A 17,225-nucleotide genomic window follows, 5' to 3' on the forward strand; every position below is an offset into this window, starting at 1 on the left:
GTAGACTCGCTTTCTCTTTTGATGAAAAAAAACAAACCGACCCTACATTTGGCCAACCAAGCCCTAGAAAATCTTATTACATGAATGGTCCTTTGATATAATCTTGTATTTCGAATAACTTATGTTGATGATGGCACAAATAATTTGAGAAGCCTGGGTGGGTCTCTTAATAATTGAATCCAAGTCTGTTTCCGTAATCCGTTGGAGAAAAAACAAAACCGGAGTCTTAGCAGAAACAAATTTGAAAACAGAAAGTAATAATTGAGGAAATAATTTGAAAATGAAGAGGCCTCTGATTTTTGATTCGGGATTTGATTTTGCATGTCGTGGAGGAGCAGCACACGCGTGGAGAGTGAGGAATGATGAGTTCCACTCCGAAAGGTTGAAGCCAAAAATATAAAACAAAGGTACGTGGCAAATATTTGAAATATTTTGCAGTGGAGTATAACCTTTAGACGTGGCGTGTGGGGAGTGGGTCTGGCCTTGGATTAGGTGTCGCACCCAATGCGACACCTTATGATAATGTCCAGCCATACTCGGTCCCCCCACTTTTTTGAAAAAAAAAATAAAATTAAAATAAGAATTATAATGGACTTTTCTTTCCAATTTTCAAATTCGCATGAGTTTATCCGAAATTTTTTAATCCTAATGGATATTTTCAGTTTATTTTTTAAAAATATTTTGAAATATTACGCGCTTGTTTTTCAAATTCTTAGAATGTCCGAATGTCCAATGAGAGTTCACCAGAACATTACTTTTAAAAGAAGAAAATATAAAAATAAAAAAAGTTCCATGCATCCCAGCTGACAGAGTTGGTGGTGATGATCACTTCTATTTCTTCGAAAACATTAAAATCAGGGTGAAAAAAACTCATCGAAACGTCGCTCTCATGTGTTTTCATTATTGGGTGTATTCAATGTAAAACATCGAATCAATTTGAACATTTAGGTGGCCGACAGCTACGTCATAGCTAAATATTTAATTTTCCATTTTGCCTGACTTAAAAGGGTAGTTAAAATTGGGTGGGTTTTGGATATAGGATTAATTTTATACATCATTTTTAAATCATAATGTTTCGCTCCAATTAGATATTACATACAATTGGATTTTATATGTAAGATTTATGTTTAAAAATGAGAGATAGAGATTGAAGATAAAAGTGCCCGGTTACATAAAGTGATATCACTTTGGTCATGTTCATAAGAATACAAACTAAATATAAATATCGTGTTCTAAAAAACATAGTCATATATAATTAAAAGAGAATTATTTTTATTATAAGTTAAAACAAAAATGAGTTTATTTATGTTATAAGAAGTTATTTTCATTCCTATTGGAAATGATAAAAAAAAAAAAAACATTTAAGGGAAAGATAATTGAAAATTAATGTACTTGCTTAGATAATTTTAATTTTTTAATAATAATTAATTGTAAATGTAAATATAGGTGATTTTTTTATAGGCTTCTTTATAAATAATAAAAAGTAAATTTGATTAGATATGATTTATAATATGTTTTTAAATATAAATACTTAAAAACTTTTATTCCATTTGTTAGTAAATTATTTCTTACAATTCTTATTAAATAATTAAAAGGAAATTTATATATATTTTTTACTATATTATCTAACCGTACACGTGCAAACCTAGAATTTTTAAAATTTTGAAATGGTATTTGATACATTTAGGAAAGAACTTGTTGGAGAATGAAAACTTATGCCATTAATATGAATATTAAAATTTTATTTTTATTTTGTAATTTTTATTGATTTCCATTACTTAGGTGGCATTGGATGTATTTTTTTTTAAATAAAAACAAAAACTCTTGCATAAATTGAGTAGGTGGTGTTTGTTTTTTTGGCTTTTTGCTGAAAACAATTTAGTTTTAAAATTTAGGTTGTTTGTTTTTCTACTTTTTCATGACTTATTATAAATTTTTTACTAAATAGAAAAAGCCAAAATATGTAGCTTTTTCTAAATAGAAAAAATAATATATTGTTTTTTTTTTTACTTTTTAGTACTTAATAGAAATAAAATACTACAAAAACAAACAACCTAATATTTAACACTATTAAGTATTAAGGTTCTATTTAAAATTAAGTAAAAAAAACAAACACCACCCTAAAAAAAGTCTTAAAATTTGAAGAAATGGGTTGTGTTCGGCAACAATTAAGGTTAGTTTTTTATTTTTAAGAATAAAAAAAAATGATTATCAATTCTTTTCAAAACAAGTTTTTGATAATTGTTCGAAAAACATGGTGTTTTTTATAGCTATTTTTTAATTATTTTATTTTATTTTCACTTGTTTTTTTTTTTAAGATTATCTTTTCTTAAAAAAAAAAAAAAAATTAACTATGTAAATTTGAAGAATGATCGAAAATAAAGTAATGCATGCAAAAATTATTTTTAAAAAATATTTGAAAAAATATAAAATAGTTTGAGAATATTTCAAATTTCCATATTGGCTTTTATTTAAAAAATAATAAATAAATAAAAAGGTCAATTTGAGGAAATTGTTCACAAGTGATGAATGAAAGAAAGAAAAACAAAAAATGACTACTTTTTTTTTTTGCATCAAATAACAACCATTTATGGCAATTTATAAGCAACTATATATGGTTCTTCATATCATAGATTCAAATCCCTCACTCCCTTCATATATAAATTAATTCAAGTGATTGTGACTGAAACTTGTAAAACTTTAATCAATGTAGGAATGAGATAACTTCAATAGTCTTATGTGGTCAACTCATTTGAATTTTAAATTTATTTTTCATCATGTTAGCCCAAGGATTTTCCTAATCAGGTTTTGATGATAACAAATCATGATTAAGTTACTAATTGATTTGTATTATAAAGAATCTCATGTATTAATTTGGAAATTCATTAAATGACTTAATGGATGCAAGATCAAGACGTTTGAAAGACTTTTAATCATAGGAAACAAATGTAAGATGAATGCATTGGTGCACTTAGGTTTTACATATCATTTCATGCATCTTTCAAAAACTCGGTTTATTATTTAAAGTTAGAGTTTCATAAAAATCCGAGTTTTATCAAATGAACCTTAGGCAAATAACTTTAAAATTGACATATTAATTTACCTAAAGACTTTGCCTAAGTATTAGAAGAGAAAAAACCAGAAAAATATAGGTTTTTAGGGGAAAAATGTTGAACAGGTCGAGGCACTGGCCAATCGGTTCAATCGACTAGGGTACTGGTCAACCGGTTCCCTTTGCTTGGTCAAGGTCCGATCGAGGAGTGCAAAAAACATTCTCTCTCTTCCATTAGTCTTCTCTTCCCAATCGAGGTAATTCCATTCCCGGTTGGCCTCTGGTGGAGGTCCGATCGAAGTTCATTCAAAGCAATGGTAACTTGCCAAAACATTAAATACTCAAACGACTAGTGATTCGGTCGACCCTCAGCTCGATCGGTTGAGGCTACTTTTTGTTTTTCTTGTCTCCCAAGGTTAGAAACCTATAAATAGAGAGTTCCACTTCATTTATGAAAAAAAAAGAGCACTTACATTTATTTGTCTACCCACTTGTTCTTGCCTTAAAAACTCTCATTTCTTTTTTGGTGCATTAAATTTTCACTTGCATATCCTTTAGTGCACCTTTGTGATTCATCATAGCCTTAAATTGTATTTGAGCTATTGTTGAGTTAAGTTGAAAGATTATTTCTTATTAATTGAGTGTTAAAGTCTTCAAGTGAATTGAATCTTGAAGAGATTGTGTAAGAGTTCATTGGAACCGGAATCAAAGTGTAAAGGAGATTAGAAACTTGGTTGAAGCTTCAAGTTAGTGGAACCCTCACTCGGTTGGGAGTTTGAAGAGAGTGGACGTAAGCAATGAAGTGTCGAACTTCTATAAAATCTGAGTTTGATTTCTCTAACCATGTCTCTCTTTATTTGTTTTTTCTTGTACTTGAATTTATTGTGTTTAAAAAGATTTTTTTTTTTTAAACTCAATTCACCCACATCTTAGGTATTTTTCTCATTTAAGATTAGTCTTTATTTTTTCACATTATATTTATAGATTTACTAAATGTTTGATATTGTAATATTGAATATATAACATATATTCATTCGAGATGGAAAGCAAAGGATTCAATGATTGAGTTGCACTCGTTTTGATACACAATTGGTTCCAAATGAGTAAAGCATATATCTATTTTACCAAAATAATTAGCCTAATTACATAATAACCTTGACCCAAAAAAAAAAAACATAATTTTGTCCACAATTCAAGTTTCTCATATGAAAGTGGCGTAAACTTAAGAAAGCTAATTGACAAACAAAGTGATTATTGATTTTTAATTCAATTAATTCAAGTTTGAAGGTCCCACAATTCAACTTTATAAATAGAAATTGGAGAAAATAAGGGTTTCTCGATTATGGCAATCTTAGGGTTCTTTCGGTTTTTGGTTAACAATATCAACCTAAGTTGTAGAGTTACATTCTATATCTAATTTTGTCCTTTCAGTTTGGATTCCTAATTATCACAAGAGATGCAATTCGGGTAAGTTAGAAAGCTAACACATGCCAAACTTACTATTAATATAATAAACCTACACCCAATCCAACTTGAGTCAGGGTGGGAATTACCAACTCATGCCAAGCTGTGGGTAACTCAGGTTCCTAGTGTTACCATGGGTTGTTGCAAGTTATTAAATAAAATAATTTTTTTAAAGTATATGATAAATCATATAAAATAAAAGATTAAATGTTAAATATCTCAAATCTTTAAAATACTTTTGTTAATTATTAATCTAACATAAATGACAACTTATAAACTCAAATTCCAACATTCTAAAATACATTAACAATCGAATAAAAATAATAAACCCATTAGTCTAACATAATAAAAAAGTGGTAAATCTAAGCCTAAAAAATTAAAAAGTGAGGAATGTTATAGTTTATTCCTCATATTTTTTATATTTGTTATATTTTAGATAGAATAATAGATAATATAATTTAAAGTAACAAATAAATAATAATGTTCAAATTCAAATTCTAGCGGGTTGCCTACACCATGTGCCAACTCTAATATTTTTAGGTAGATATTTTCTAAGTCCAACCCTAACCCATTCAAATATTGTCCAAGCTAACTTCAACCTTGGTTTGGGTACGTGTTAGGTAGGCTAGACCCATCCAAATTGTAGGCGTAATTATCACTTCAATTTAGGTTTATCTTAGCTTTTGGAACCTTACTCTTGTAGATTTGTTTCAAGATAAATAACAATAGGAAGAATTCCTAATCCAACTAATATGAAGAACATTTCAATTTCATTAATTTATGTCTTAAATTATTCATCAAATCTATTATTAATCTTGTTTACCCATTGTTTCTTCTAACATGTAAATAGTCCTTAAATTTGAAATCAAGCGTGAATCCAAAATCAATTTGGAATTTATAAGCGACCTTTTACTTTTCAAAAATGCCAAATTTGAAATTAAGACCGGTGAATTTGAAATTGCATGTAAATTTGAATTCACTTGTTACCATTCTTCCTCCTTGCAATCCTCAAGACATGACATGTAATTTTCAAATTTAGGTATTGACTTGAGCCTTCTCGTTTTTCAAGGTCTTTGTGTCATTTATCTCTTCCTTAGCTTGTCTTGACCCTCAAATCTCAAACTTGATTGGATGACTCTTTTATCTCCTCTAAAAGGTGTTTTGTTTCATTCTCTTGCTTGTGACTCGGTTTCATTGCCTTTGCTTTGGTTCTCATCACCCTCATGCGCCTCAACCTCTTGTTTAATGGTGCTAACATAAATCTAAGCAAGGTTGGATGATTTGAGCTTAAGTATCAACTAAGTCACATGCCTTCAAAGCACATATTTAGACTCTAATAAGCTAACATCAAGGCACTTTGATTATCATCCATGTATTATTATATGTATTGGTGTTATTTATTTGTTTGTAATTGAATGATGGTTCATGTATGAGCCGATTATTTTCAACTTGTGAGATAAATTAAAGTACATTTGTTCTAATTCACTATAAAATAATGAAATGTTTTATCTACTTCAAACTTTAATCATTAGTTTTATATTATTATCAATATTTTTCAGAATTAGATCGATTATTAAACTGAAAAAAATTATTAGATCATAGTTTATTGGTCGGATCGGTGGTTCAACTAATATCATTATGACATCATAAATATAAATTTGATATATTATTAAAATTAAAATTAATAATAATTGTTGGCATATCGGAGGGTTGGCCGCGTCCATCAACTCCCCTTGTGTTCGCCGTGGGTGTTTGGGTGAATGCACTATAAGGTTAGGGTATGCACATTTCCTATAAGCAATTGCTTTTAGGAGAGTTGGTAGCGTCTGAGGTCCTACAATAATATATATAATTAAAACTTTAAAAATGTTTTTTCCTTTACTTTAACATTAAAAAAAATTAAATTATGATAGAAATAAAATATAAATATATTTAATATTTTTAATTTTATTAAATAATAAAATATAAAATTTGATTGTGTACTGTGTAAATCAAAATATATTTTATTATTTTATCCCCATTTTAATAGTTATATATTATATCATCAAACTATTTTAAAAATAAAAATGACTAAATACTTGTATTTATTTTAAAACTTCTCTTTATGTAAAGGATTATTATATGTAAAATTCATAAATAATATTTTATTTTATTAATTCATATTATAATATTATAAGTGATGGTATTTTATTAAATACATGCATTATATACATAGATAAAATGTCAATTTGGTCCACTCACATAAGAAACCACAAGGCCTAATTCTTTCGAGCCCCAACATGATGAAAACATATAAATGGGCTATTAATTGAGCCTAATGATGAAAATATCGGTAATTATGGATTTATCACTATTTATATTTTATGGATATATCGGAGATATATCGATAAATATTTTGATACAAAATATCGGTAAATCTAAAATTGATTAAAAATTATAAAAATGTAAGAAAAAACTCTTAAAAATAAAATTAGAAGTATAATAGATATTTTAAAATTATTTTGTTCAAGAAATTGATATATGTATAACATAATTTATCATATTTAATAATAATATTGTATGTGCTAATAACAAAAATATGAATTTCATAAGTATACATTTATTATTAAATTAATCAAATATTATTCGATAATAATATTATGATATTTGATTCTAATATATATAAATTAAAAATATATTTAATATTAAAATTATAATTTATTTAATTTAATTGTATTAAATGATATAAAATTGTGAAACCAAAGTTTGGTTAATCTTGATTTTGATGATAACAAAACAAAGTTTATAACTAATGATTATATTTTAAGTGTGATTAGGCAAGACGATTTCCAAAGTGACAATCACAAAGACAAATCAAGTCAAGGAGAAATCATGAAGAAGAAAACCACATCAAAGAGAAGTGTTTTTCAAGACCCAAGCTTCATAAGATCTCTTTGTAAGGTTGTTGGTGCACTAGGATTTTCATGCATTACATTCTTTACTTATGCACCAAAATCATCAAAGAGATATTTTGTTTTAAATATTTTTAGAATTGAATGATTTCATGTTTTCAACTAAAACTTTGTGTTAAATGTCTTTCAAACTTGTTTTAAAAGGTTTTAAGTTGAAAAAGTTGGTTGTTGAGCCAAAAAACGGCTCAACCGTTTGAACCGGGTGAGGAACAGATCGACCGCAAGCTCAACCGGTCGAGGTCCGGGTCGATCCCCAGCTCAATCGATTGAAGTCCGGGTAGACCCACAACTCAACCGGTCGAGGCCCAGGTAGACCCCCAGCTCAATTGGTCGAAGGTGCAAAAAACTTTCTCTTTCTTCCAGAAAGGTTGTTTAACCGGTCAAGGTTGAACCTCAACCTGTTGAGGTCCGATTGAGGTCCAAGGGTCACTTGCCAAACATTTAATGCTAAAAGCTAGTCATTCGGTTAAACCCCCAAACGGCTAGTTTGGTTTTTCTCTTCTATAAAAAGGCTTCAATCTTCATTGTTTACAAAGTTTAACATTCTCAAACCTTTATTGATTATATTTGAGCCTTGGAAGAGTGTTTTTTACTGCACTATTGTTCTAAAATTTGCATATCTTTAGTGCACATTTCAATCCTAGTTTTCTTGTATCATTTGAGCTTAAAGTTCTTATGATAGGATTTTTGTGAGATCATTTATTTGTAAACCTTTGAAAAGAAGTTTCTCAAGAGTGTGGTGTCTCTTGAGAAGTGTAAAGGGTGCTTGGAGTTAAAAGTTCAAGAGGGTGAATTGGAACCATAATCCAATTGTATTGCTTGAAGGCTTGGTTTGGAAGCCTTGAATTAGTGGAACTTCAAGCTCGAGATTGAAGCTAGAGGAGAGTGGATGTAGGTCGGGTTGCGCCGAACCATTATAAACTCTTTATTTGCATTCTCTCTTTCCTACTCTTTAATTTATATGCAATTGTCTTTATATTGCTTATTATATACTTGCATATAATTGTCTCTTACATTTACATAGTTTAAATTTGCAGAAAAAGACCATCATCCTATTCACCCCCCCTCTAGGGTGAATACCATAGGTTGGATTATCCTAATATTCCTAACAAAAATAATTGATGATATATATATATATATATATATATAATTTTTATTACTTAATTAATATATTAATGATATTAAAAACACTATGAAGAAAATTATTATGGTAATTTTTATATTTTTGGTATTCAAAAATAGATGAATTTTTTTTCATTTAATTATAAAACAATTATAATTAATTTGTTATTTAAAACATTTTTTTTAAATTATGTTTATATGATGAATTTGAGTATATATATATATATATAATTTTTATTACTTAATTAATATATTAATGATATTAAAAACACTATGAAGAAAATTATCATGGTAATTTTTATATTTTTGGTATTCAAAAATAGATGAATTTTTTTTCATTTAATTATAAAACAATTATAATTAATTTGTTCTTTAAAACATTTAAAAAAAAATTATGTTTATATGATGAATTTGAGTATATATATATATATATATATATATATATATATATATATATATATATATATATATATATATATTTGGTGCAACTTATATAATAAGGGGTAAACTTGCCTTATTGGTTAGCTCAACGTAGGTTAAACCTTTTGGTTGGGGTTCGACCCCGTAGCGAAGACGGAAAATTTAATTTTTAAAGTTTTGACTAGACCAAAATATCGAGGTATCGACTCGATACCGATATTTCTCTCCTATATATCGTGTTGAGATCCAGAGATATTCGATATTTTAATTACTGGTTGAGCTAACCCACCTTATATGATGGGGAAAAAAAAAACAAAAAGAAGCCCATTACTAGAGATCCCGATGACTATGCCAAAATCCGCTAAGACTGGTTCAACCATAAAACAATTTGAAAAACTTAATTGAACTGGAAAGGGTATTGATCTACAGTTCAATCGATTAAAATGTAAATATAAATTTCATGGATCTCTTACAAATTTCAATTGAGAAAGGAGAAAAAATGGAGGATCAAACTCCTATACTTGAGATGAGGAGGAGAAAATTTTGAATTTGTCACATATGTTTGTGAATCTAGCATTAATGTTAAATGTTATTTGAAGAAGTTCATAATGACAGTTACAATAGAGGTGGAACAAATTAATTGAGTAGGTAATGCAATCATCAACACAACATCCTTGTGTTTGATGTTGATTCTACAAGTTTGAGTCGAATTAATGATTTTTGTTTATATTGCATTAAGAGGAGAGAAAAATGGTGATAATGATGGCAATAATTGAGGGAAAGTAAACAACACAACAATAGTTAACATTCAGTGAACCCATTCATTAGTGAAGTTTTTATACAAAGTAAAGATTGCAACTCTAAAAAAGTTGGTTCAAGTGTAAGAGTAATGGGAAAGTAAAGTGGGGAGATAAGAAAAGAGGACAACATTTGACAACAGATCTTTTTTGGTAATTTTGAGTACATATAATGAGACTCAACACAGTAATTCTCTACTCCTCTCCTCCTTATGACATGAGTTATGAGGCCAACTTTATTTAAATTATGAGATGAATTTAAGTTCAACTTACCAAATATGATATATTAAATTATCTATTTATATAAACCAGACAAAAAAAAAAAATTAAATAAACACATGAATAAACTTGAAACTTTTCATTTATGGAAAGACATAGAAGAGGGAATCAAGAGACTCATATACAATATATTTTTAATTATAATCAATATTATGCAAACTTCACGTCAGGACATGAATAATGTTTATATTAATATGATTTTTTTATTTGATATTAGAAAGAACCATTAGAATGTATCCTATAGAAATTATTGACATCTAATTAAATCAAATCAAATATTTACTTTATATTAAGTATTGATAGTGTATTTTCAATATTTATATTTTTTATTAATACATGTGATATTGTATATATATATGGTTTTATAAATAAAATAATTTATTATTTTTTTTGACAAGTTTTGATCACTTTTGATCCCGTCATTGAATGTTTGTAGAATTTCTAGTATTTATTATATTCACGTAAAATACAGTCACTAATATTTGGTGAGGGTTGAAAGGTAAGGTTGGAATTGGAAACAAAGAGCCGTGACAGGCCAAACGCTGTCGAGCCTTAAAGAAAGGTCCAACAGTTGCCCAAAACCAATTGGGGGTACAAAATCCAAAACAGCGCATAATCTGACCCCGGAAAAGAGTCGGCGTCCCGAATTAGAACCACAGCTTGAATCGAGGAAAGTCACTACATCTTCCTCAACCTGGCGAAATTGTTTGGTGAAGGTACTCAGTTTTCAAAATCCGTTTTTCTGATTTCGAGTGCCTTTTTTTTTTCTTTTTTTTCTGTTCTATATTGTTTTTGTTTCTGATGCCTTTGGAATTAGAGTGCCTTCTTTTTTATTCTCAATGTTGTCTATTTTGATTCCCAGTTATGTGATCTGTTCATTTCTTCATTGGAACATCTACGGGTGTTTCATTTTTTGAGTTGCATGCCAATTAAGTCAGTCAATTGAACTTTTGCATTTATTTTATCTCCCTTCATTTTCTGAGTTCGCCCTTTGCTCCGTTTGTTTCTGAAAGTGTGGTTGCCTTTTCTGTCAAGGGTATGTTTGGCTCTTGAGAAAGAATAGGGAAAGGAAAGGAAAATGATGAAATTAGATTGAGAAAAGAATCCAAATTTCCTTCATTGCCTGGTTCTGTCTGAGATCCGAACCTAGCCTAAGAGCCCATAGATTTCTAGGGATATTTTGCTCTAAAGTGGATCAAAATTCTCATTCCTATGTATTTTTCAATTGGCTCTTTGGAATTAAAAAGATCTGGTTCACAGACCAGAGGAAATCATCTTCTTTTCTATTGGGTTTTGGTTTATCAAGTCCCACACCATTTTCAGCATGTATACAATGCTTAGAAGGTGAGTCAACTCTGCCACAGATTTCAAGATTTGCTATGCTATATTTTCATAGAAAATACATCCTTTATAGAGAATGCTACACCGTTATAAAGCAGGGCCCTGGTATTAGTCTGATTTGGAACAACAGCACTTGATCTTCTGGTCCTTAATCAAATATTTATCTCAGTAGGGGTAGTTTCTTAGTTGTCATCTTGTCTTTCCCATATAACATCTCAAACAGATGGTCCTCTAAGCTTCTTAGGTCCTCGAATTGTCACCATGAGGACTTAGTGGATGAAATGAAAGGAGACTGAAATGTATCTGAAATTTATTATAGATTGTGGCCTCATCAAGATTGTGCAAATTGTAATTTCAGAATATTGATCACACCCTTATTCAATATTTTGCCTTATATTTGTTGTGATCATATAGATTGAATAGCTTTTCAGGCTTGCATGTGGCCAATGTCAGCATTGAATTCAGGCAAAAACCTTTTGGATGCCACTACATCGGTATTCTAAATATAGTCAAAGTATGCTACTTGGTTTTGAACCACTTGTTGAAATGAAACAACTACAATTATATGGTGGTTGGTAGACGACTGTATACATATATATCATTTTGCTTTTGTCTAAATATCTGCCATTGATGAGAATGGTTTTCTTATTCTATTTTCGATATTTTGATATTATCATATATCATGCAGGTATTATAGGTAGGCAACAGGAGGTTTAGTCTTTTGTAATAGTATCATTTATGGATGATTTGTGTCATCACTATTCGATGCCCAACTTCAAAAGAAAGCTCAACAAAGGGAGCAAATGTCATTTTCAATGGAGATTTGAAGGCAGAAAGGGGAAGACTTCAAGCTCATTTTCAAGTATCAGCATCAACTAAATGAAGAGTAGCTGGAAATGGTGGCAAGGTAAATATCAATCCACTGGTTCTGTATTTCTTCTAGTTTTTATCCTGGTGGAATTTTTTGCACCATTTTGGTCTTTTATGTCTCTAATTTAGTTTGTGCTAATCACGGATTAATTTCCAGTCTTTTATCCTAGTGAATTTCAACATTTTGGTATTTAATTCAGATCTTCCAAAGTTGTCAATATAAATTATATAATCAAAGGGATTTGAATGGTAGGGAGAGAAAAATGAGGGGCATAAGGACACAAGTATAAACATTGAAATTTGATTCAAATCAACCATCTGGATTTAAAAATCCCTTTCATCAAAACTAAGAGCTTGCTGTTTAGCAGTGATTATAAGAAGCATTTTTAGCCTTTCAACCACTTGAAAGCAAATCCTTTGATAAAAATTTTCAAGTGCTAGAAAGGTTATAAGCACTTCATAGAATCACACTACTAAACGGATTCTAAATCTAACTGATATTTCCATTTTAATGATTTTCCCAGAAAGCCTTGTTTTGTCTTATAGGAGTCTTTATGTCACATGTATTATATCATCTCCAGAGCCACTTTGTAAGCTAAAATGTTGTGGGTTTTCATTTGGGAGGTGATCATATGGGTTAGAGCTGCTTGTGCTTGAGACATGGTGAAAAATGGTCTGGTTTCGTTAGTTTCAAAGAATCAAATTTTGTTCTCGTTTGGTTGTCACTGTCTTCAGCCAATCAACACTGACATGTAACAAGTTTATTGTGGGTGGTGTCCATCACAGAAAAAAACAAAAAAAATTCCCTCTCTCTAGTTTCTATTGTTCTTCATATTTTCTTTCAGGATCCTGTTGATTTCTGAGAAAACAGAGGAACAAAATAGATACCGATGTAACCTGTAGTCATTTGATCGGGTTATTTTATCATGTAGAAATTTTAAACAGTTGTTAATTTTCTTACTAGTTACTGGTGTAACTGATTGTCATTTAACGAGATTATTTATTTTGTAGGTCTCTTGATGAGTGGGATATAACCAGAAAGTTGGTCGGTTATTTCTCAACTCCAGGGCTGCCCCATCTCATGGGGATGTGACTTGCCTGCCAATTTGGTTTACGCCAATGTTCCAAGGGTCCCGTATTATGAATACTGAATATAAAAGGACCTTGTTCTAGCTACAGTTCAATAAAGAAATATGCCGAGGAATTTTTGTGGAAAGGGGTATGTGCTTCCCATTCTCATCTGTTCTTTGAATTTAGAAGTTCAAGAAATGCAGCCTGCTAGTGTGAAAAGGAGTCTATAGAAATCTTAACCTTGACTTCAAGCTAAACACCAATAGCTAGAGTTCACATGCGGAAAAGTGTTCAATGAATTTGCAAATACAGAACCCGAAAAATTTAAAACATGACCCTACACCAGGGAGTCTGCAGTGCCTGATGGTCTGTTCTCTACAATCCTATGAACAATAGGTTCAACAATAGATTTAAATTCCCTTTTGTATACTACCCGTTGACTCTTTATACATTAGCATAACATTTTTCTGCTTGCACAATTGCTGTAGTCAATTATAAAGTTCCTGTTCCTTTAGCATGCTGGTTTTTTTTTTCCCCTTCTTTTGGTGAATCTGCTTCAAGCATATATAATAATTATAATACAAAAAAAGTTATTGGCATTATATATGTATAAGTTCCTTTTAATCATTCGGTCACGTTCATGAGAGCTCATCGAGAAGTATCCCTTTCCTTAGAGAGAGCGAGAAGTATCCCTTTCCTTAGAGAGAGCGAGTGTGGGAGGTATGTGTTTCTAGAAAGTGAGACTTTCCGCAAATCAATCTGTGCTTAGTACGAAATATTGGACTGTGGTGCAGTGTTCTACATGTGTATAATAATGTTACGCTGAGTACAAAGAATCTGTTATAGTATCCAATTGAATCAAATTTAACTAGTTTTCTACATATAGGTTTAAAATATAACAAAGAATCAAAAATATGAGTAGCACCCTTTATCATACTCTCATCAAATTGAGTAACTCCATAGTGACATATCAGCGTCAAGTTCAACATCCTCCCACATGAAACCGTCCCCCAAACAAGGAGGTGGAGAATGTAGGGGCTCTTCAGCCATGGTGATAAGCAACCCTGCTGTATCAAAAATCAACTCTTCACGCGTTAACAAGAGGTTCTGGGCCGAGGTCTTGATGCTCTCTGGCCTCCTGTCAGTTCTAGCAACTGATTCAGCAGCCTCCACACTTTCCTTCCTTGCGTCTCCACTTGAATGGTCTTGAAACTCCTGAGGCCGGAACGCCTCTGCTGCTGCAGCTGCTGCCCTCCTAATCTCCATGGAGTCCTTCGAAACTGGCACGGGCAAACTCCACGCAGAGTCAGCAAAATTCAAACAGGCCTTCCGGCCCCTAAACGCTAATGCAGCAACATCATGCGCCCGGGCAGCCATCTCGGCAGTTGGATACGTCCCCAGCCATATTCTCGACTTCTTATTGGGCTCCCGCAGCTCGCACACCCACTTGTTCCCGTTCCTCCTCCTCACTCCCCTGTACACCGGGTGCCGTGTCTCCTTAAACTTCCTCCTACCGGCGCGCTTCTTAGGCCGATCCGACGCCAGCAGAACTTCCTCGTCGGATTGGATGGTCCTCCGGGTCTGCCAGTCCGACGCTGAAGAACTCTCTGGCGTGCTGACAGAATGGGAATCCGACGGAAATGGATACAAATTACAAAATTGATTGAAGAAGTCCATTTGAATTTGCAGTGAGAGAAGGAAGTGTTGGTAGAGCTGGAATTGTTCTGTTATCGTTTAAAAGAAATGGAAGCGAGGGTGGGAAAGAATATATAGGTTGAGTTGTCCCAAAGTAGAAGCGATTAGGACGCGCACACGGGTTCCACTAGATACCAGCTGGATAAGGAGGGCCACGGCTCCTACTAAGTAAGTGGGAACACATTATTTTGACACTTTGACTAGCTGCCTACGTGGCATCATTTCCTACATTTAACAAATGAAAACGTGTTCTTTCTACATGGGTCGCCCGCATATCTCCTAAGGAAAGTGAGGGGTTGTCGGACTTCCGCGAGACCGTGGCCCCTTCGTCATCTAACATCAAGTGGTCTATTGCTTAACAAAGCAGAAAAAGGAAAGTTCTATCATGACCCAGTCCAATTTTTCCTTTCAGCAGGTGACAAGTGATGTGATTCGGTAAACCATTTTTTTTTATAAAAAAAAAAACTCTGCGTCCGCATATATTTTTTTAACACTACTAATAAATTTAAATACATGTAAAAAAAACCACAAAAGAATTAAAAATTGAAAGCACAAATTTTTCTTTCAATACATTTAAATTTAGAATCTCAAATTTTTATCACTTCTTTTTAATTAAAAAAAAAAGTAAGAGGATAGAGAATGACAAGACGGGGAATGAAAATAATAATAAAAATGTAAAAAATCATAAAAGTACGTAAAATCAAACATACTTTCATAAGTTAATAGTAATCATATATTAATAATATTTTAAGTCAATAGAAATTAAAAATTAATAATATTTGATTCCCTTAATCTATGAAACAATACTTCTTTTCCATAATTTTAAGATACTTATTATTGTATTAATTTTAGGGCCATTAATGTTTTTTAAAAACAAAACTTTAATGTTCATCTTGTAATCTCTTAATTAAAGATATATTTCTGTTTTTAAAATACTTTAGTGTCCCATGTTTTTAGTTTTTTTTTTCTCATATAGGTAGAGAGGTTTGCACATCACTCATTTTTTATGGGGAGAGAGAGAGTTGTATATTTATATGACAAAAAATAAAAAGAAGAGATAAAAACAATATTTTATTAGGATTTAGAAATGGAGAGACTTAGGATTTGGAAGTGAAGAAATTAGGATTTGGGTTTCATGAGATTCTTGGTATTTTGGGATTTTTTTTAGAAAAAAAAAAATGAAAAGATTAGGGTTTCATGGAATTTTGGTTCTTGAGAATGAGAGGAAAACCACATCAATACAAAATATATAAAAGACCAAATATTTGTTCAAGTAGTATAATTAATTTTAAATTGGGAAAGATCGATTCTCATTTTCATGTCAAAAAATGAAAACACAACCCTTTTAGAACTTTCAGTATAAAGGAAGCTGATACCATTTTTTAGGGGTATCTATTTTTTTGCTCCTCCAATTTATATGTACATTTTTGTTAAGTTGTATATTTTCAAATAATATTTTAGTAATTTATTTTGTAAATAGTGGTGGAAGAATTTTTCAAAATGATTGATTTAGAAATAAACAATAAACAAAAAAAAATGAAGATAGAGACATAACTTGAATTCAAAATCTAATAAAAGAAAATTTGAATTATCAAATATTTATTTTAAAATTTTTCTTTAATAATTTACTATTATTTGTTTCTAGTTCTTTTTTTCATATATTTTATTTGAATATAAAAAATATTTTAATTTTGCTCTAACTTTGAATCAGACCTTTCCATCTATTTATACCATTATTATTATTTTTAAATGATATTGGTAAAAAATAATCCAGAAAAGAGTTTAACTCATTAAACGAAAATAATAAATAGTTGAGTTATAAAAATCAAAGATATTCCTGAGGGTGACACGCGGCCGCCTCTAAAGCCACAGATGGAAGGGCGGTGTGACTCAGGGATGACGTAATAGATAGTGACGTAGTAAGGTCCAAGGGTAGCGGGTGGCAGTTGACAGTGGTTGTACGAGGTATGAGCCACGGAATCACGTGTAGTTTGGGGAAAACCAGTTTTGTGTGTAGCCAGTATTGGAAAAGAAGTGGATAACACCTGTTATACTTGAGGCTGTTTGATTTGGTCTTTTTGCCATGAGGCCTATATGACTCCGTCGGTCCAATCGCCCCTGACTCGATTTTCGGATTGATATGGATAAGGTTGTTCTGTTTGA

General features: G+C 30.9%; 1 protein-coding gene and 1 long non-coding RNA gene across 2 annotated transcripts; one reads left to right on the forward strand and one right to left on the reverse strand.

Annotated features, from left to right (window-relative positions):
* The first annotated feature begins 10,625 nt into the window (after window positions 1-10,625).
* Window positions 10,626-13,881, forward strand: LOC117927691. Its single transcript, XR_004653396.1, has 3 exons — window positions 10,626-10,795; window positions 12,115-12,333; window positions 13,308-13,881. It is a non-coding gene; the product is annotated as an uncharacterized LOC117927691 (long non-coding RNA).
* Window positions 13,882-14,190: 309 nt separating this feature from the next.
* LOC117927684 (dehydration-responsive element-binding protein 1E-like) lies at window positions 14,191-15,108 on the reverse strand. The gene has a single exon (XM_034847339.1). It carries the CDS (start codon window positions 15,042-15,044, stop codon window positions 14,310-14,312), a length of 735 nt encoding a protein of 244 aa, XP_034703230.1. The 5' UTR covers window positions 15,045-15,108; the 3' UTR covers window positions 14,191-14,309.
* Between the last annotated feature and the right edge of the window lie 2,117 nt (window positions 15,109-17,225).

Source organism: Vitis riparia, chromosome 2, assembly GCF_004353265.1.
Source record: "Vitis riparia cultivar Riparia Gloire de Montpellier isolate 1030 chromosome 2, EGFV_Vit.rip_1.0, whole genome shotgun sequence".
NCBI lineage: Eukaryota > Viridiplantae > Streptophyta > Magnoliopsida > Vitales > Vitaceae > Vitis > Vitis riparia.

Excerpts from the sequence above, each read along its gene's own strand:
- LOC117927684 (XM_034847339.1), bottom strand. The coding sequence starts at position 15,044 with ATGGACTTCTTCAATCAATTTTGTAATTTGTATCCATTTCCGTCGGAT.